This window comes from Hemitrygon akajei, chromosome 9 (genome assembly GCF_048418815.1).
Source record: "Hemitrygon akajei chromosome 9, sHemAka1.3, whole genome shotgun sequence".
In the NCBI taxonomy this organism is placed as follows: domain Eukaryota; kingdom Metazoa; phylum Chordata; class Chondrichthyes; order Myliobatiformes; family Dasyatidae; genus Hemitrygon; species Hemitrygon akajei.
Window position 1 is genome coordinate 128,157,068 of NC_133132.1, and position 22,271 is coordinate 128,179,338.

The 22,271-nt window shown below is 39.3% G+C and overlaps 1 protein-coding gene and 2 long non-coding RNA genes across 4 annotated transcripts in view; 1 reads left to right on the forward strand and 2 right to left on the reverse strand.

The window, feature by feature from the left end:
- Positions 1-1,581, reverse strand: part of LOC140733517 (uncharacterized) — a 28,919-nt gene extending 27,338 nt beyond the window's left edge. Inside the window, exon 1 of the long non-coding RNA XR_012100301.1 lies at positions 1,436-1,581. This is a non-coding gene — a long non-coding RNA (uncharacterized lncRNA). The remainder of the gene's footprint in view (positions 1-1,435) is intronic.
- A 3,930-nt stretch (positions 1,582-5,511) lies between these two features.
- On the forward strand, positions 5,512-17,447 carry LOC140733516 (uncharacterized). Of its 2 annotated transcripts, none has more exons than XR_012100299.1 (4): positions 5,512-5,613; positions 8,211-8,342; positions 8,592-8,721; positions 17,287-17,447. It is a non-coding gene; the product is annotated as an uncharacterized lncRNA (long non-coding RNA). The 2 variants fall into 2 exon arrangements; XR_012100300.1 differs by lacking the exon at positions 17,287-17,447 and adding an exon at positions 9,543-9,673.
- LOC140733514 (structural maintenance of chromosomes protein 6-like) overlaps positions 11,752-22,271 on the reverse strand; it is an 82,589-nt gene continuing 72,069 nt past the window's right edge. The window contains exons 25-27 of the mRNA XM_073056947.1: positions 17,141-17,293; positions 15,402-15,499; positions 11,752-12,389 (exon numbers count right to left, since the gene is read on the reverse strand). Of these exons, the coding sequence (XP_072913048.1) occupies positions 12,245-12,389; positions 15,402-15,499; positions 17,141-17,293 (396 nt within the window). The 3' untranslated portion in view covers positions 11,752-12,244. The remainder of the gene's footprint in view (positions 12,390-15,401; positions 15,500-17,140; positions 17,294-22,271) is intronic.

A 22,271-nucleotide genomic window follows, 5' to 3' on the forward strand; every position in this document is an offset into this window, starting at 1 on the left:
CGACATTTTCCTTCTGACACGCTTTTCTATTTCCAGCTGTAACTTGTAGTCCACATCCCAGCTGCTGTTTGGAGGCCAGTATATAACTGCTATTAGTGTCTTTTTAACCTTGCCATTTCTTAACTCGACCCATAAGGATTCTACCTCTTCTGATCCTATGTCCCTTCTTTCTAGTGATTTGATATTATTGCTTACCATCAGGGCCACGCCACCCCCTTTACCTACCTTCCTATCTTTCCTATACACTGTGTATCCTTGGACATTCAGCTCCAATCACATCCATCATTTAGCCATGACTCGGTGATGGCCACAACGTCATATCTATTAACCTGTAGCTGTACAACGAGGTCATCCACTTTATTTCTAATGTTGTGTGCATTTAAGTACAGTATATTTAGATCAGTATATGTTACCAATTTTGCTATATTTCTATCACACAGCAAACTATCCTGTCTATTCACCTGCCTGTCCTTCTTGCTATCTTTGCTTCACAGTATCTTTAACTTATTTCTATTTCCTCTTTCTCAACCCTAACACCATGGTTTCCTTCCCCCTGCCAATTTAGCTTAAACAATCCCACCAGGATATTAGTACCCTTTGAGTTCAGGTGTGACCCATTGTTTTAGTCATACCTCCCCCAAAATAGATCCCAATGATCCAAGAATTTGAAGCCGTCCCCTGCACCAGTTACTTAGCCACACATTGATCTGCTTAATTCTGCTATTCTTACCTTCATTAGCGCGTGGCTCAGGCAGTAATCCTGAGATTATTACTCTGGAGGTCCGGCTTTTCAATTTTCTTCCTAGCTCCCAGTAATCTTCCTTCAGCACCTCCTCTCTTTTTCTGTCTATGTCATTGGTACTAATATGTACCAAGACTTCCGGCTGCTCGCCCTCTCTCCTGAGAATACTCTGGACCCAATCTGAGACATCCCGTACCCTGGCACCAGGAAGGCAACACACCATCTGGGTATCCTTGTCCGGCTCGCAGAATCTCTTGTCTGTTCCCTTCACTATGGAATCCCCTATAACTACTGCATTTCTCCTTGCTCTCTTGATCACGGCACTGGGCAGAGTGTCAGAGTCCCGTTCGCTGTGCTCTTACTCTGTCAGGTCAACCTCTCCAACAGTATCTAAAACGATATATAGATTTCTGAGGGGAACTGTCATAGAGGTGCTGCCCACTATCTCTCTATAGGTATTATCAATCACCTCCTCACTTTCCCTAATTAACTGAAGGTCATCAATTTGCAGTTCCAGATACCGAACACGGTCCTTAAGGAGCCTCATCTCAATGCACCTGGTGTAGATGTAATCCTTGGGGAGGTTGGGAGTCTCCTGGGGTCCCCACATCTGGTACTCCAAGTACAACACTAATCCTAGATGCATACCTCTAATGCTACTGTTATTACTAAATAACTAAACCTGTAACTTACCCCTTTACTATAAGACTCAACGGTTGCAGGAAGCCTAAGCCCTATCCCGCTGGATGTGGCAGTGTTCATTTCAAGCCTTCCGCGCTCTGAGGTCACGCGCCTGCGCAGTCATGCCTCTTTTGTCCCGAGCAGCTAAAAGAAATCTGAATTTTCTCCCGAGAAACGGCGACTTACTCCGCTGCCTGCTTGCTGTGAATCGGAAAAATCGTTGAAGGTTGCTTCCCTTTTAAACCTTCTGCGCTCTGAGGTCATGCGCCTGCGCAGTCCTGCCTTTTACCCCCAAGCAGTTTTTTAAAAATCTGAATTTTCTCCTGAAACACGGCGACTTACTCCGCTACCTGCTTGCTGTTTATGGGAATAATCACAGGAGTGCCTCTAGATAAAGTTGAGCAGCAGAGAATCTGACTGGCCTATCAGAGTTCTCTTTGGGAACTAATTGACCTGATCAGCATTTCTGATCTGGCTATAGTTCACTATTGCACTTAATGAAAAAAAGATATATCCATGGATCAAGTTAAAAGTAATTTAGTTGGTTAATAAACATTTAGAAGGAGTTCATGGTGGAGTAAGAACATAGCTTATTGGTGTTCAGTAAATTTGATGGTAAAAGTTGCTGGATAGGGTTAATTTGGGTTATATGAGTTCTATGGTTTGAATATGTGTGCTACCCCCTCTGAGATGTTTTCAGTGACAGAATTTGGTCATGTAGTGCTTGTGTGGAGAGGTGAAAAAATGGTGGTGTAGAAGTGCTGGAGAACATGATTATGATAATTATGTAGAAGGCATTAAGCCAAAATGTGGCAATTGTGGAGAGGATCATAGCTCTGCTTATGCAATGTCTCTTTTATATAAGAAAGTTGTGGAAATGCAGCATATTCAGGTGGAAATGTGCATTACATATGCAGAGTCTCTTCAGAAAGTACAGAAGATGGGACCTGTTAATATCCAGTAGACAGACTGATTAAAGTCAGTGTATAAAATGCATGATTTTTATTACAGAGGATTTGTTGGTTGTTGATAAATTAAAATGTGTTACTTTCATGGCAGGTGAGATAACTTGCATACAGCTCTCAGTTCGGCTAGCTGCTTAATCTAGAGGAAGACAGCCCTCGGCCCGGCGAAACTTAAGAAATCTTGTTTGGGTGGATGCTGTGCAATGTATCCCTTGTTACAAATTCAGTATTCAGCATTTAACACAATCATTCTACAGTTCTAATCAAAAAAGCTTCTCAACTGAGCTTCTACTTCCTAACTGGAAGACTATAATCTGTGGGGATTATAAACAATATCTCCACCTCACCGATAATCAACACTGGTGTACCTCAGGTATATGTGCATAGCCCACTGCTCTACTCTTTCTACACCCATGACTGCGTAGCTAGGCATAGTTAAAATGCTATCTATAAATTTGCTGCTGATACAACCATTGTTAGCAGAAATTCAAATGGCGATGAGAGGAATTTCCGGAGCAAGATATATTAGCTAGTTCACTTGTGTTGCATCACTGTTTTGGATGGGGGGGGGGGGGGAGGGTTACTGCACAGGATCATAGTAAGCTGCAGAGAGTTGTAAATTTAGTCATCTCCATCAGGAGCACTAGCCTCCATAGTATCCAGGGCATTTTCAAGGACTGATGCCTCATAAAGGTGGCATCCATCATTAAGGACCCCCATCACCCAGGTCATGCCTTGTTCTCATTGCTACCATCAGGAAGGAGGTACAGAAGCCTGAAGGCAAACACACAACGATCCAGGAACAGCTTCTTCCCATCTGCCATCGAATTTCTGAATGGACATCATACCCATGAACATATCTCACTACTTTATTTCTATTTTGCACAAATAAATTAGATGATCTTGCGTTACAGTTAAGAGATTGGCAAGTATGACGTTGTGGGCATCACTGAGTCACGGCTGAAAGAAGTTCACAGTTGGGAGCTTAACATCCAAGGACACACATTTCATTGAAAGGACAGGCAGGTAGGCAGAGGGTGTAGGGTGGCTTTGTTGGTAAAATAAAAATGAAATCAAATCCTTAGGAAGAGGTGACATGGGATTGGAAGACACAAAATAACTAAGAGATAAGAAGAGCAAGGGTATAAAAATCCTGATGAATTACGTACATGGCCTAAACTGTAGTCAGTATGTGGGATATAAATTTCAACAGGAAATAGAAAAAGCATGTAATAAGGGCAATGTTACTAATGTCATGGGAATTTCAATATGCAAGTAGATTGGGAAAATCAGAATGATTCTAAATCCCAAAAGAAGTACAAGTGCAAAATCAAGTGATATTCTGCCTTCAACCCCACTGTTTGCTCCATTTTTGTTCACAGACTGGGAAGTTCCAGTGCTTAATATCCTAAATTATAAAAAGGATTGGAGCAGAGTTACTGTAAAGAGAGAAGAGGTAATTTATGTTATCCCACATCAATGCATTTTGGGCTCACAATGTTCATTGCATTCCTAAGTGAAAGGAGAGAGAGTAATTTATCCTTTCATCTGCCAATGACAAAGATGGAAAACATCATTAATAGTGTGGATGTAAACATTAAATTGAGATTATTAATGAAATCATAGACAAAACTATGTCAAATGGATTTAAAGGGGACAAATACATTTAGATCTGAAAAAATAGCAACGCATGCTTTAGCAATAGTAAAAAAAACTAGCAATGAAGATCCAAAACCTATGAATCCATGTACATAAGGGCATGAAAAGTTATCAGACAAGCGAATACAACGTTGGAGTGCAAAAGGATATAAATTAGACTACAGTAGCATAAAGTCATATGTAAACTGCAAGGAGTTCTGGACCTCACCTTTAAGTATATTGTGTCTTTGGTGAGAGAGCACGATCGAAAGAAGCTACAGAAAGTAGTAAAATTAGTCAGCTCCATCTTGGATACTAGCTTCTGTAGAATCCAAGACATCGTCAAGGAGCAGTGCCTCAGAAAGACAGCGTCCATTATTAAAGTCTCCCATCATCCAGGGCATGCCCTCTTCTCATTGTTACCATCAGAAAGGAGGTACAGAACCCTGAAGGTACACACTCAATGATTCAAGAACAGCTTCTTCCTCTCTGGCATCTGATTCTTAAATGGACATTGAACCCATGAACACTACTTCACTTTTTTAAAAGATTATTTTCTGTTTATGCACCATTTTTAATTAAACTATTTAATATACATATACATTTACAGTAATTGATATACTTTTTTCCTTCTATTATCATGTATTGCATTGTACTGCTGACACTAAGTTAACAAATTCAACAACCTATGCCTGTGATATTAAACCTGATTCTGATTTGGTTACCCCAATGATACCTGCCTGGAGGAGCTAAATTACAAAATGAGACTACACAAACTAAAAGGCACTTTGATTACTGTTTTTAAAGATACAACATCCAATCGGTCCCTCATTATGCTGAAAGCGGAGACTTTGAATTGGTAAGCATAGCCTAAAAATTCAAGACCTGTGTTTTAGGAGTGAAAGAGCAGGGGGCTTATTATTTATTAGGAATAACATTTTCAATAACAATCCTTCAATTGATCATCCTAATCTGCTGATTTCCCCCAGTGTTTTGTGTGTTGCTCCAGATTCCAATATCTGCAGTCTCTTGTCTCAGTACCTACAACTTACTCATTACTAAAATAATATCCATTACTGACTTTTCGAAACACTGATGTGATCATGGCCAATTTGAAACAGAAAGAAATTCCTTTGAGATGACATTGGATTAATTCACTACATCAATTTAAGATCAAATAAAACAGACAGGATTATGATGATACAATTAAAACTGTGATGCAATCATTACAGACATAAAGAAGGTAGTATACTTCTACTGGTGAACTTAGCAACAATCAGTACCCAAATAATCAGCAGGGTAAGTGGTATTTGAAATCTAAATTAAAAAACTGTCCATGTGAGTAGTGTTTAGAATTAAAGAGAATGGTATATTCAAGGTGATAATATATCAGTAATTATATTATACCTGTAGTACAGTAAGCTATTTACAGAGCACTGCATTGTACTGCTTGTGAATTTTGATTGATTTTACCCATTCCTAACAGGCAAGGTCAACTTCAGGAACTACAGTACAAGGGAATTGTGGATTTACCTACCGATGCTCATCAGTAATACCATGAAATTAACCAAGACACCCACTAAGCAGGTCAGTGCGAATTCTTGAAAAATCATGGCATGGCATAAAACCACTCAATGCCAATATTTCTTTGGAGGTTTGCATGACAATGGGTTCTGTAATCCAGAAGTTCTAACTACAGTGGCTCAAGCCTCAAAAATACTGTGGTGTTGATTTTGCAAGGTGCCAGAGCTTTTAAATGAACTCTTATGAAGGCCTTAAAAAAGGATATTAATAAAGCAAAATTTCATGACACCAAGATGTTTTGAAATGCTTTACAACCACATGCTTGACACGTTATTCCTACTGCAATGGGAATAGTGGCAGCAAACTTGTTTAGAAGACTCCACAAACAGAAAGTGATAACAGCTTGATATATAAAGCCTGGCAAACTATAAAGCTTGAAAAGCTGTCTGATCATGAAAAGGCAGGCAAAATAAACGTCAATCCTACAATCACGATCTGAGCTTCTATAATAATGTTTGGCTTATTGTGTGACCATGTCGTTAAATATATCAACCAGATTGACTTTAACTATACATTCCATAACTTCTTGTACCATCTACGCCATGGAGGTGTTGCAGTTTGTGTGACGGCTCAGGCTGTTTTGGAGTCCGGAGATCAACTCGAGCCATTCCGTAAGGAGTCTCTGTACATCCTCCCCATGGAATGCGTGGATTTTCTCCTGTTTCCTCCCACAGCCCAAAAATGTACCAGGAAAGTTAATTAGTCATTGTAAATTGTCCCATGATTAGGTTAGTGTTAACTGAGTTTGTCAGGGGGTGCTCAGACCGCGTGGCTCAAAGGGCCTATTCCACATTGTATCACTAAATCAATAAATCTCACAACAGTTCAGACTTAAGAAAGATTTCAGTTACTGGTATGCCATATAATTTCAGCATGAGGATGCAAAGCACTTGACCTTTAAAAAAAAGTTACTTGCAAAGTTGTGAAAAATTATAATATTATGTGTCATCATTCTCAATTCAACATATTAGTCATTTACTGGCAAGATATCCATGAAATTTCTCTTTGCAAAGTATGTCATTAACCTGAAGATCTTTAAGGACATCTGAAATTATATAACCATATAACAATTACAGCATGGAAACAGGCCATCTCAGCCCTTCTAGTCCGTGCCGAAGCTTACACTCACCTAGTCCCACTGGCCCGCACTCAGCCCATAACCCCCCATTCCTTTCCTGTCCATATACCTATCCAATTTTAGTTTAAATGACAATACTGAACCTGCCTCTACTACTTCTACTGGAAGCTCATTCCACACAGCTACCACTCTCTGAGTAAAGAAATTACCCCTCGTGTTACCCTTAAACTTTTGCCCAACTTTCAAATCATGTCCGCTTGTTTGAATCTCCCCTACTCTCAATAGAAAAAGCCTATCCACGTAAACTCCATCTATCCCCCTCAATATGTTAAATACCTCTATCAAGTCCCCCCTCACCCTTCTACGCTCCAAAGAATAAAGACCTAACTTGTTCAACCTTTCCCTGTAACTTAGATGCTGAAACCCAGGTAACATTCTAGTAAATCTTCTCTGTACTCTCTCTATTTTGTTGATATCTTTCCTATAAATTCAGTGAACAGAACTGTACACAATACTCCAAATTCAGCCTTACCAATGCCCTGTACAATTTTAACATTACATCCCAACTCCTATACTCAATGCTCTGATTTATAAAGGCCAACATACCAAAAGCTTTCTTCACCACCCTATCCACATGAGATTCCACCTTCAGGGAACTATGCACCATTATTCCTAGATCACTCTGTTCTACTGCATTCTTCAATGCCCTACCATTTACCATGTATGTCCTATTTGGATTATTCCTACCAAAATGTAGCACCTCACACTTATCAGCATTAAACTCCATCTGCCATCGTTCAGCCCACTCTTCTAACTGGCCTAAATCTCTCTGCAAGCTTTGAAATCCTACTTCATTATCCACAACGCCACCTACCTTAATATCACCTGCATACTTACTAATCCAATTTACCACCCCATCATCCAGATCACTAATGTATATGACAAACAACATTGGACCCAGTACAGATCCCTGAGGCATACCACTAGTCACCGGCCTCCAACCTGACAAACAGTTATCCACCACTACTCTCTGGCATCTCCCATCTAGCCACTGTTGAATCCATTTTACTACTTCAATATTAATACCTAATGATTGAACCTTCCTAACTAACCTTCCGTGCGGAACCTTGTCAAAGGCCTTACTGAAGTCCATATAGACAACATCCACTGCTTTACCCTCGTCAACTTTCCTCATAACCTCTTCAAAAAATTCAGTAAGATTTGTCAAACATGACCTTCCATGCACAAATCCATGCTGACTATTCCTAATCAGACCCTGTCTATCCAGATAATTATATATACCATCTCTAAGAATACTTTCCATTAATTTACCCACCACTGACGTCAAACTGACAGGCCTATAATTATATACTAGATCCTTATTTTATTCAGAGATACAGTGTGGAACAGGTCCTTCTGGCCCACTGGGCCTTGCCGCTCAGCTATCCAACCGATTTAATCCCGAGCCTAATCACAGGACAATTTGTAATGACCAAATACCTTTTGATTGGTACATCTTTAGACTGTGGAAGGAAACTGAAGCACCTGGAGGAAACCCTGCGCACAGAGGAAGAACTTTCTTTCAGAGGCCGCTGGAATTGAATTCTCATGCTGTGAAGTAGCAGCTCTACTGCAGCATCATTGCAACTACCGGGTAATTATAAAACTATTAAACTATAATATTTATAATGTATAAAATCAATAAATCAATATTTATAATGGATGAAGTCAATAATGAGCCAGCAGTAAGTTATATATAATACCCAAAGTAGTGAATGTTTGTTAACACTACCATCAAACAACACTTTTTTTAGCTCAAAATGAATATGCTTTGCTAATACCATTGTAATTAGAATATCAAAAGGACAATTAAAGTGTTCCCCAATTTCGTGTCTTCCTGCAGTCCATTTCACCATGAAAGAGCTGAACTGAAAATCCATGTCAAAATACCTGCTCAGTGAAAGCCATTCAATTTCGCTTCAATGACTGTCGAAGATTCTGAGGATATTGCATAATTTGCTATTATCTGACAGGTAAACAGCCCAGACCATGCATTCTCTGGCATAACGATATAGCTTTTTAATTCTAGATTTTTTTCCAAAGGAAAATAAGTACATAATTTAGACAGTTGAAATATTATTATAGACCATGGACTCAGTACCTTATTCAAACATGAACATTAAGTGAAATACTTTACCAGATTCAAAATTCTTCTTAGGCTTAAGTTGTGGCCAGAGGTAAAGTTCATAGAGCATTACAGAGCTGATTAGCTTGGATGGTTACTTTCTAAAATAGTTGTATCTTTTTTATTTGGAATGAATTAGCACTTAAATTTCATACTTACAGAAAGCCTACAAATATTTTGTCAAAATGAAATTGCATGATTGCAGTAAAGAATTATAATTCATGCACAACTACATAAAGACACAAAAATAATGCTCAAGAAATAAAAAACAAGCCTCTCCTTATAACTGACAGATTTTTCCTCTACATTTTATACTCTATTTTAGGTTCGTTTTCATATTTAGGCCCCTGGTTTCAACAGAAATAACTATGGATCATTCTAGAGTCACCTTGACTTCCATAAAAATTAATGGAGTTAGCTGTGCTAATCTAAATATATGAACACAAAAATTCCAAACTTTTTACGTCAATTACACAAATCAAGTTGAGCTGTTCAATAGAACTGGGGTAGTCCCGCTACAACACACATTATACCAGCTGCGATAAGGCCTCATGTGCCATAGGAGATCCTCTAAACCTTGAATCTTGTTATTCCTCTCCGTGCCTTGTGACGCATTGGGTAGCACCTTGCCATTAATTCAGCATTTTTTCTGTGTTTTTTTTTAATGAGGCCAAGTTGCTAGCTCAACGCCCAACCCAGCACAGATGGAAAGCGTGCAAGGAGCTGCTGGGTTTGACCCCGGGACCACTGGCCTCGAAGACCAGTGCTGATGCCAACACACCACCGGCTGGCATCTAACCCTTCAGCTTGTAACTAAATGTTTCTAGAATTGTGAACAGAAGACGACAGATTCTGGAATTTGGAGCCAAATAAAATCATGCTGCTGTAGGGACTCAGCAGTTCGAGCAGTATCTGTAAGTCCCTCCAGCATCTCATGATGTTCCTCAAATTATAATTGTATGATCTGCTTGTTGAGTCTGATAAAGGTTATTTTGAGTGCTTTACAGGTTGTTGCAAATAAAAACATGGAAAATGCCAGAAACCTTCAGCAGGGAAGGAAGCATTTGCAACCAACAATCTGATGAGCATAATGACAATGAAGTCTAGTTTAACTTGTTTAACTTTAGACTTGTTTAACATTTGCTACAGATGCTATCTCACAGCTATGCCCTTCAAAGTGTGGCAAACTTAGTTATCACCAAGCCACTCTTGTGATGAACATGGGAGTCCTTTGTCCAGAGTATACTGTGGCCTCGCTTCCAAGAATTGTTCAAAATGAAGGCACACCTATTCATCAGTGAAAGGTTGGTAGTAAGGTAGTTATCAGGTGATTTTCTTACCCATATTTGACCAGATGCCACAGGATCTGCAGTTACAGTTGAGGTTTTCAAAGGATACACCCACTGTTGTTTGACTAGCCACCGGATTGTGGAAAGCTCTTCCAATGTAGTAGCTTGTCCCCATATATTTGAAGATGTCAATGCAGATATTTCATGAAAACATCAAAAATTCATGACATCTTCCTTAAAGTGTGGTAGCTAATAATAAGACCATAAGATATAGGAGCAGAATAGGCTATCTGGTCCATACAGTCTGCTCCACCATTTTATCATGGCTGATCGCTAGCCTTCTGCCTTCTCCCTCTATCCCTTCTTGCCCTGACCAAACAAGAATCCATTAACCTCTGCTTTCAATATTCTTAAAACCTTGGCCTCCACAACTGCCTGTGGCAATGAATTCTACATATTCACCACACTCTGGCTAAAAAAATCCTCATCTAAGTTTTAATAGGATTTCCGTCTATTCTGAGGTTATGTCCTTTGGTCTTAGATTCTTCTACCATAGGAAACATACTCTCCACATCCACTCTATTGAAGCCTTTCAACATTCGATAGGTTTCAAGTAGGTCACCCCTCATTTTTCTGATTTCCAATGAATATAGGCCCAAGCCAAATTCTCTTCAGATGCCAAGCTGATCAATCCTGGAATCATTTTCGTGAACCTCCTTTGAACCCTCTCCAGCTTCAGCACATCCTGTCAAAGGGGCCCAACCATGCTTTCAATAGTCCCGAGTTCTCATCTGTGCTTTATAAAGTCTCAACATCACATCCTTACTTTTATATTCTATACTCTTGTTGAAACGATTGTTAACATTGCATTTGCCTCCTTACCACCTGCAAATTAACCTTTAGGGAATTCTGCACAAGGACTCCCAAGTCCCTTTGCACCTCAGTTTTTTCTCTCCATTTAGAAAATAGCCAACCCTTTCATTTCTTCTACCAAAGCGCACCACCATACACTTCCCAAAACTGTCTTCCAACTGCCATTATTTTGCCCATTCTCTTAATCTGTCTACGTCCTTCTGTAGTCTCTACTTCCTCAAAACTACCTGCCCCTCCACCTATCTTATCGTCCGCAAACTTTGCAGCAAAGCCATCAATTCCGTCATCCAAATCACTGACAAATAACATTAAAAGGAGTGTCCCAACAAAGACCCTGTTTGACATCATGAGTCAACAGCAGCCAACCAGAAAATGCTTCCTTTATTCCCACTCTTTGCCACCTGCCAATCAGCCACTGCTTTATCCATGCTAGAATCTTTCCTGTATTACCACGGGCTCATAGCTTGATAAGCAGCCTCACGTGTGGCACCTTGTCAATAAGCACAAGGTATAACCCAGTATGCAATTGTCAATCAATCAATATGTCTTCTTAATTGCTTTCTCAACTGATCTTGTCGACTTCAGACATTTTTGTATGTACCATCCCAACACTCTGTACATTCTCTGAATGCATGAATTTAGTTCGCATCACATTTCAAACTGCATATCATTTCAACTGCCATGATTTCCATTTCACTAGTCTAATTTAAAACAGCTTTATATTTTGTCATCAAAATTATTTTATTCTCAAAAGTCAGAGATTTAAAAATGGTAATTACCTTTTATTAAACATTTGATATTAAAGGATTGAAACTTACAAATATTGTATTTTTCATACACTTGACTTAAAAGATATAATTTTTTTCTGCTCAGTCAAAAGGTACCAAAGTTTATCAAACTGTTCTCTTCTTGTAGGCCATATAAAAAAGCTGGTGAAAATCTTCAAAAAGTACTCTTAAAGTGATAAGGTTTTTATGAAATAATATACAGGGAAATGGATATATTTTAAAGTCAAAGGTGCTATAAACAGAACTGGTACAGATGAAGAAAAATTGGGTTATCATGTGAGAAAACGGCAGTGGCATAATTTAATAAGAAAATCATTCTAGTACCGTTTTGCCACCCTCAAACTATACCAGTCCATTTAAAACACACAAGCGCACATACACCCCACCTACTTCAATTAAGCACTGTTCAAATAAAAGAAACTTAGTGCTTCCGGGAAGTTTTTTTAACAGTTGTTTCTTCATCTGAGTCTTCAGCTTGATCCCGTGCACGGAAAGGTAAAGTGGTCTGTCCTCTTTCAGGGTCATGCATTCGAAGAATTCTAATTAACCCACTGGAAGGTAAAGAACTGAAAACAAAAGATAAAACATCACTCCAGTAAAAATTAAATTGGAATTTCAACTAATATGGCATTATAATTTCAAGACTCCATTATTATTTTCTTCTGAATAACTCTACATCCTCTACCCTCCAAAAACATGGGTTCAGTATTATAACTAATGGCATAACTTATCTTCACATTTCTGTCCTTGACCTATACAACACTAAATACCACCTACTTATAAACCATTCTTAATATTGGCTCAGCTGACTCAATTCTAAAATTCTTTTCTTTGGTTAAATTCGTTTTTTAGAGGCAAGCATAATGCCCCAATCACACGAGTGCATGAAGTATTACTTTCAAAGGTTACTGATTATGTTAGAATAAGTTCAGGCAGGTAGTGTGTAAACAGCCATTTTTGGATGACTTTGCATGGGATCTTTGTGAAGGAGTTTTGTGCTTTGTTTTCTAGAAGGAATATCACAAGAATTCCAGTCAGAAACATTCTCTGAAGTAATATTAGAAATTACAAATGCGCAGTGAAAGCACAATAAATAGTTAAAAACTACAGAATACCTACAAATTCATTAACTTTTTGTTCTTTGGAAAAATATTTCTGGGATGGAAAGCCTAATTTCCAGGATACAGGTGTCCCTCATTTTACACCACTTCGCTTTTACGAAAGACCTACATTAGTACCTGTTTTCGCTAACTGAAAGAAATCCGAAGAGGATTTTCGCTTTTATGAAAAAAAGCGCACGCATTAGACTTGTGTTTACCCCGAGAAAGACTACCATGACTGTGAAGCCTTGCGCGGGCAGGTGTGTGCGCATGCGTGTACGTGCCGATTTTTTCCCTACAAATCGGTTTTTGGCCTAATCTTCCCGATTCTGGTCAGTGAAACTACACTATACATACATTATTTCTACTTTATATAGGCTGTATATTTATCAATATCATTCCTGCTTTTAGATTAGATTAGATTCAACTTTAATATCATTCTGCCGAGTACAGATACAAAGCCAATGAAATGCAATTAGCCTCTAACCAGAAGTGCAAAAGAATAGCGTTATTTACAAAATAACTGCGAATAAAAAGTAAGTGCTACAGCATACAAATATAAAAGTACTAACACAGTACAATGTGGGTGCAATACTGTTTAGCCCTGAGATGTGATGTTTAGCAGGGTCCCAGCCTCAGGGAAGAAGCTCTTCCTGAGCCTGCTGGTGCAGGAACAGAGGCTCCTGTAACACCTACCAGATAGAAGGGAAGTAAAAAGTCCATGGTTAGGGTGAGATGCATCCTTGATAATGCTTTTCACCCTGCCCAGGCTGCGTTTATGGTAGATGTTCTCAATGGTGGGGAATTGGGTGCCGATAATCCGCTGGGTAGTTTTCTCCACCCGCTGGAGTGCTTTGCGGTCCAATACAGGACAATTGCCATAATACAGTGTGATGCAGTTGGTGAGTATGCTCTCAATGGTACAGCGGTAAAAGTCCGTCAGTACCCTGGGACAGAAGTGAGCTTTCTTGATGCTCCTCAGGAAATAAAGGCGCTATTGCCCCTTTTTGATCAGGATGGAAGAGTTCAGGGACCAGGTGAAATCATCGGAAATGTGGACACCAAGGATTTTGAAGCTTGATACATGCTCCACTACAGCTCCTTTGATGTAGATGGGGAAGTGAGTATGGCTCCTAGCATGCCTGAAGTCCACAATGATCTCCTTGGTCTTCTGGGTGTTAAGGGCCAGGCTGTTGTCGGCACACCACGCGACCAGGTGCTGGACCTCGTCCCTGTAGGCTGCCTCATCATTCCCTCTGATCAGGCCAACCACCGTGGTGTCATCTGTGAACTTGATTATGGAATTAGAACCATGTACAAGAAGACAGTCATACTGTACATACTGAGTACAGAAGAGGGCTCAGCACACAAGGCACGCTGGTACTCAGGGTGAGAATGGAGGAGGAGAGGTTGTCTAACTTAACAGACTGGGGTCTGTTAGTCAGAAAGTCCAAGGTCCATTTGCTGAGGGATGAGCTGATACCAAGCTGGCGAAGTTTGGCGATCAGCTTAGAGGGGATCACAGTATTGAATGCCGAACTAAAATCAATGAACAGCATTCTGACGTAAGAGTTGGGGCTCTCCAGGTGGATAAGGACAGAGTGAAGTGGTGTCCTTTGTTGACCTGTTGGTGCGATAGGCAAATTGATGGGGGTCCAGAGTAGTGGGCAGACAGGATTTCAGATGTGACAGAACCAGTCTCTCAAAGCACTTTGCAGTGATGGGGGTGAGTGCAACTGGGTGGAAGTCATTCAGGCCCGTGACAGTGGAATGCTTCGGCACTGGCACGATGGTGGCGATCTTGAAGCTTGTGGGGACAACTGCCTGGGCCAGGGACAGATTGAAAATGTCCGTGAAGATCCCGGCCAACTGCCCTGCACAAACTCTGAGCACACGGCCAGGTATTCCATCCGGACCAGCTGCCTTCTGTATATTCACCCTGCTCAGGGTGGTGCAAACATCGGAGGTGGAAAGTGAGAGAGGCAGTTCACCATGTGGGAGATCTGTTTTACTATATGTTAGTGTTATTTTAGGTTTAATGTGCTATTTGGAACGTTTTGGTAGGTTATTTTTTGGGTCTGGGAACGCTCAAAAAATTTTCCTATTTAAATTAACAGTAATTGCTTCTTCGCTTTACACCATTTCGGCTTACGAAAGGTTTCATGGGAACGGTCTACTTGCGGATAACGGGGGAAACCTGTATTCAGATATTGTGATTAAAAGAAATATGACTGAAACAGAAAAGAGCAGAGTTTCTAACATTCCACTTCCTTTGAATTTTAAAGGCCCATCAATGATATTAGTGTAATTTTTATAAAGCAATTGTGTGCAAAAGAACATTTCTCATTGTCATAGGGAATTGTTCAGAGGAGAAAGAAAATATCCTAAATCTACTGTAAAATACATAATCATATCTTAATCATATGCATACACTTGTAAAAATGTACAAATTTCTGCAGAGAAGATTGGAATACATACCTCATGCTCTGTGGTGTAAGAAAGATGAACTGCCGATAACGTTGTGAATTTGCTACCTTCAACATCATGTCCATTGAAATCCTACGATTAACCATATCCTATGATTGAGGAGAAAAACTTTGCAATTACCAATTTAAGACAAAGTTAACTGTGGGTTAGAGGACTTCCTTCATATACAGAAATAACTTCTACATTGAATGACTAACAGTTTTCACCACTTAAGCTTTTTGGCAAGTAAACAGCCCATTTTCAAATCAAATTGGCTGGATATGTAAATACTGATGGCTCCTTTTATTTTGCTTTCTTCTTCAAACATATCACTGTTACATGTTTAATCAGTCTGCAGAGAAGTAGTTATCATGAAGTACATAGCTTTAAAAATTGAGGGTTTTAGGTTTCTTTTAAAAAAGCTTCTAGTCATTATCTTTAGAGCTCATGTATCAAATCATGTTTATATAATTATTGACTTTTAGCAGAAGTCAATTTCAAAAATTTAATGTTGATCATGCTACTCACAAGGTAGCTGTAGCAGAATGTTAATAGAGAACACATCCTGTAGTTTGGTTAACTTCAAAAACCAATAGCACAATTGGCTTCGCTTAGTATCTTTCTTTGTTACAATGTTCAATTAAACTCATAAAGGTAGTCTGCAATTAAACAGATAAGTAACTGGTCACAAATACAATCAAAATATGAAGGAGGTAGGCTTATGATCTGATCCAAGACTGCCCTTTGCCATCACTTCCTACCCAGTAAGAAATTTTCCTAAAAATATGCAGATAGATTCATATGAAAACCTAAAATCATGGCCTAATTGTATTTTGGGTCCAAGAAACCCTTCACATATCATCAGGCCAGGAGGGTAAAATTGCAGACATGCAGCAATCTGTATTTTGTTCATTTTAACAAACAATATGATCAGGAGATCATAGACTAAGAATCATGATTTATAAATTATAATCCCCATTTATACTCTACAAAACTACCTTTGCTTCCCTCAACTCCAGTTGCTTAAACTGTTTTTGTGGGAAGAAGGGTACAGTTTGAAAAAAAGATTTGCTTGTGTATTAGCTGGGCTATCATAGTGCAAACTATGCCAGTGAAATTCAAACAATTTGATTTTTTGCTATTGTATACTGCTCTTCTTGTAAACATAAACAATCATCATAATGCACTCTGAATTTCACATTCATGCACTTTTATCTCTGTTGACAGTGAATGACATGAGGCTTCTATAGCGATGTTTATCAAAAATGTCATTAAAAATGAAGTTATCAGCTTATAACTTTTTTTTTTATACTGTTTGTTTCAGTCATGACAGTGACTGCACAAGATGGAGTGTTTCATCCTATGATTTTTATACAGAATATTGTTAGATACAATTATAGAATTAACATTTTAGAAATAAACAGAATACTGTAAATACCTAATTAAGTAATGCCAAAACTTTACAGTGCAAGGCAATGAATATTGAAGAGCTGAACTGACTCCAGTGCATCAGCATTACAGAAAACTGTACAAGGGTTTACTAACAAGAAAGTCTAAAGCATTTAGAAACAAAACATTAACTGATAAATTTGCAAATAAGTAGTTTAATCTGTTGTTCCAAGGACTCCTTCCCAAATGCTTGCAAGAAATGAATGGGAAAACGCCAGTATTTTATGCTCTCTTACTCCAAGGCAGGAAATAAATTTACATTTATAAACTGTACAGTTAATTGAAATTAGACATAACCATACCATATAAACATCAAATTCATCCAGACATCGGAAAGGAGATTCCATGGTGTCCCAGAGAGAAAGGATGAAGCACACAGTTGAAAATGATCGTTCACCTCCTGAAAGGGATCTCATGTCACTCAATGCTGCCTTGTCTCCCTCACCAGGTTGAACCTTGGATAAAGGTGATTGCCATTAATATGAAGAATAATCAAAAAAGAAAACAAACACTGCAGATGATGGAAATCTGAAATAAAAAAACCTCTGCTGGGAATTATCAAAATGTCAGTTTATCACACAAGAAGTGAAGATCAGGAATTTCAAATTGATACCTTCATCAGTTACTGCCTAACCTGCTGAGTATTTCCATCTTTCTGTTTCATTAATACACAAGTAAATATAACTAGAAACAAGAGAAAAAAAATGAGCACAATGTACATAGAACATAGAATAGTACAGCACAGTACAGGCCCTTCAGCCCACAATGTTGTGCCGACCCTTAACCATTGCCTCGCATATAACCCCCCCACCTTAAATTCCTCCATATACCTGTCTAGTAGGCTCTTAAATTTCACTAGTGTATCTGCCTCCACCACTGACTCCATGCACCAACCACTCTCTGAATAAAAACGCCTTCCTCTAATATCCCCCTTGAACTTCCCTCCCCTTACCTTAAAGCCATGTCCTCTTGTACTGAGCAGTGGTGCCCTGGGGAAGAGGCGCTGGCTGTCCACTCTGTCTATTCCTCTTAATATCCTGTATACCTCTATCATGTCACCTCTCATCCTCCTCCTCCCCAAAGAGTAAAGACCTAGCTCCCTTAATCTCTGATCATGATGCATACTCTCTAAACCAGACAACATCCTGGTAAATCTCCTCTGTACCCTTTCCAATGCTTCCACATCCTTCCTATACTGAGGCGACCAGAACTGGACACAGTACTCCAAGTGTGGCCTAACCAGAGTTTTATAGAGCTGCATCATTACCTCACGACTCTTAAACTCCATCCCTCGACTTATGAAAGCTAATACCCCATAAGCTTTCTTAACTACTCTATCTTCCTGTGAGGCAACTTTCAGGGATCTGTGGACATGTACCCCCAGATCCCTCTGCTCCTCCACACTCCCAAGTATCCTGCCATTAACTTTGTACTCTGCCTTGGAGTTTATCCTTCCAAAGTGTACCACCTCACACTTCTCTGGGTTGAACTCCATTTGCCACTTCTCAGCCCACTTCTGCATCCTATCAATGTCTCTCTGCAATCTTTGACAATCCTCTACACTATCCACAACACCACCAACCTTTGTGTCGTCTGCAAACTTGCCAACCCACCCTTCTACCCCAACATCCAGTCGGTAATAAAAATCACGAAAAGTAGAGGTCCCAGAACCGACCCTTGTGGGACACCACTAGTCACAAACCTCCAATCCGAATGTACTTCCTCCACCACGATCCTCTGCTTTCTGCAGGTAAGCCAATTCTGAATCTATCTGGCCAAGCTTCCCTGGATCCCATGCCTTCTGACTTTCTGATTAAGCCTACCGTGTGGAACCTTGTCAAATGCCTTACTAAAATCCATGTAGATCACATCCACTGCACAACCCTCATCTATATGCCTGGTCACCTCCTCAAATAACTCTATCAGGCTTGTTAGACATGATCTGCCCTTCACAAAGCCATGCTGACTGTCCCTGATCAGACCATGATTCTCTAAATGCCCATAGATCCTATCTCTAAGAAGTTTTTCCAACAGCTTTCCCACCACAGATGCAAGGCTCACAGGTCTATAATTACTCGGACTATCCCTACTACCTTTTTTGAACAAGGGGACAACATTCGCCTCCCTCCAATCCTCCGGTACCATTCCCAAGAACAATGAGGACATAAAGATCCTAACTAGAAGCTCAGCAATCTCTTCCCTCGCCTTGTGGAGCAGCCTGGGGAATATTCCGTCAGGCCCCGGGGACTTATCCGTCCTAATGTATTTTAACAAGTCCAACACCTCCTCTCCCTTAATATCAACATGCTCCAGAACATCAACCTCACTCATATTGTCCTCACCGTCATCAAGTTCCCTCTCATTGGTGAATATCGAAGAGAAGAATTCATTGAGGAACTCGCTCACTTCCACAGCCTCCAGGCACATCTTCCCACCTTTATCTTTAATTGATTCTACCTTCACTCCCGTCATCCTTTTGTTCTTCACATAATTGAAGAATGCCTTGGGGTTTTCCTTTACCCTACTCGCAAGGCCTTCTCATGCCCCCCTCTTGCTCTCCTCAGCTCCTTTCTTGCTGCCCTATATTCCTCAAAAACATCACCCCAATTCGCACCCACAAGTTCTAGTCTTGTAGCCTCATAATTTGTCCTTCCCCAATTAAAAATTCTCCTGTCCTCTGATAAGATGCAAGACATACAAGCTACACAAATCACAATAGGGGAAAACACTATCAAAATATTTCTTCATAATCTAACTTAAAACATCTATTTTCAATTATTTTCAATGGATCCATGATAATGATATAGAAAAACTGCACATTAACCCTCAGCAAAAAAACTACAGATAATTGTTTCGGGCTGAAACGTCCTGATGACTCCTGATGAAGGGGTTCGGCCCGAAACGTCATCACTACCTCCTCCCATAGATGCTGTCTGGCCTTCTGAGTTCTGCCAGCATTTTGTGTTTTTATTTAGGTAATTGTAAGGGTTTGTTGAGTGACTTTTCATACATTATATTATTGAACAATGCAATTGCTTATATATTCAGAATCAAATGGTTCACACTGAAAACTAGTTTGCGTTTGTTTTAATTAAGAAAATGCTTTGCTTCTGAATAACACATTTCATTCTCCGTAACTTTCTTGAATGTGCTTGATTTACATTTTGTGTTCTCTTTGCATCTTGTCAATCTTCTTACATCAAGTACAAAATGAGATGAATTTATATTTATGTTAGGATCTGCAGTTCAATGAAAATCTTACACTATCCCATTTTACCAAATATTCTTAAAGAATAAAGAGCTCTGAGAATCTATCTATTGTTTCCCTTTTTTTTTTAATTCAACACATTATATTTAACTATTGCAGGATTATGCAAGTGGAACCCATTAATGAACATTTTTTTCATTTCAATTTTTTGTTCCTGGGATTTTTATTTTTTCCAAATTCACTTCATGCTTCTTCTGAGCTTGTCTGGTTTGGCGGAAATAGTTTCAAATAATATGAGCCTTTTCAATGAATTAGTAACCAACTTTAATTTATTCAATCACTTCAGCAGCCGAGTGAGCAAGGCTTTTAATCTTAGTGAGCTACAATATTTATATTTACTATTTACATGCTTTCAAGAGTATGAGCAAAAATTTAGCGATAATATTTTTTTCAAATGGCATTGCTTACAGTCAAGTTAAGTTTACTGTCACTTAAATATATAAATGCATACTGCCAAACATTTCTCCAGATCAGGGTGTAAAGCGCAGTAGTACACATAGCACACATATAACACAGAATAATTTCAGAAAATAAGAATTAAATCTCCAAATTCACTGAAATTCAGAAAGAAAAGTAAAATAGCTAAAGTACGATCACTTAGAACTACGTAACACCTACTATTTAATTCTGTCAGGGTGATTAGTAAAAGAAACTATAACTTTTCTTAAGTTGTGAGAAATTTTAAGACCAAGGCAAACAGCTTCCACATAGTTAAAATGCATCAATTCAAAAAGTACAATTCAAATACTTTTGTTCCCTTCCTATGATAAGGCTTACCAAGTAACTCCCCACCCCCAGCTGGATCCAAAGCACTATATTGACTTTAGATGGAGATGACTGCAGGGGACTCCTGCACTACCTTCCTGATCCTGTTAAGACTGTTAAGTCACCCATTCCTTATCTTTCCTTGGACCCTTAAACTGCAGTGTGACCAGTTCACTAAATGTGCTGTTCACAATATTCTCAGCATTGCAGATACTCCAAAGTGAATCCATGAACAGTTCCAGTGCCATCATGTGGTCTATCAGGAGCCGCAGTTGGACATTCTTCCTGTACAAGTAGTCACCAAGGACTCTGGCAGCATCCTGAGTTCCCAAATTGCGTAGGAGCAGAATGACTAAGTTCACCTGACTCTAAAAGCTTTGAAGAAAAAGTCTGACCAGCTTAGGAAGCAGGACAAAAAGTTTATTCTAGTGTTGCTTCCCTTCTTCAGCAAAACCTGACATTCACCAAAACCTGCACTTAACCAGCAGTACTCTGACTAACCAGCAGCCCCTCGCAAAAAGTCCACTCATATCTGTTTGCAGCTATCCAGTTATATTCAGAGATTCACTAGCAGTGGATTTTCTTCTTGCTTCTATAGAATTACCTTTGATGACCCTCAAGCCTTTAGCCTTGTCTGCCCCCACCTTATTTATACATGGCCCCATAGAGACTTCCATAAACAGTTTAAAACACAGCAGTTTCTGAAGAATGCTTAAGTTACACAGTTCTACCCTGTCAGCACTTGTCACACATTCACCTCCCTATTTCTTACTACCACTGCTTATCCAGGATCCACTACCAGAAAAGAAAGAATTTCCTCTTTTAGGAAAAGAAAGACCACGATCTTCAGTTCCCACAACTGATTCTACTCATTTCCCTGGCAACATTCTGAAAATGAGCTAGACGACTTACAAATGTAGCATTACACTAACTGAACAGACATTTAGACTATTAAAACTGTCTATTTTCACTCTGAAAACAGTCTGATTTTCACCCTACACAGACAACTGCTGAAAGCCACATCAATGCCTTTGTCATCAACATTTCAATATCTGACAGCATTTTGGTTGGCCTTGCACTTTTAACCACACAGGTGTCCAGTGCCTATACGTTAGTCCACATCAAATTTCAATTATCAATTACCCCATGTATACACTGGCTTCCAGTTAAGCACATATTGATTGTAAAATTTCATTTTGTATTTTCAAATCACTTCACAGCATTAAATCTTCTCCAACAGTAATATCCTACAGCCTTACAGCACTCCCCCTCACAATCCACCATCCCTTCTCACAGATATGTGAGCTCAAGTTTTGGACTTTTGAGCAGATTTTATTTATTCTAACTCTGGGAGGTATGCCTTTAGCTGCCAAAGCTGCGAGTTCTGGAAATTTCCCCTC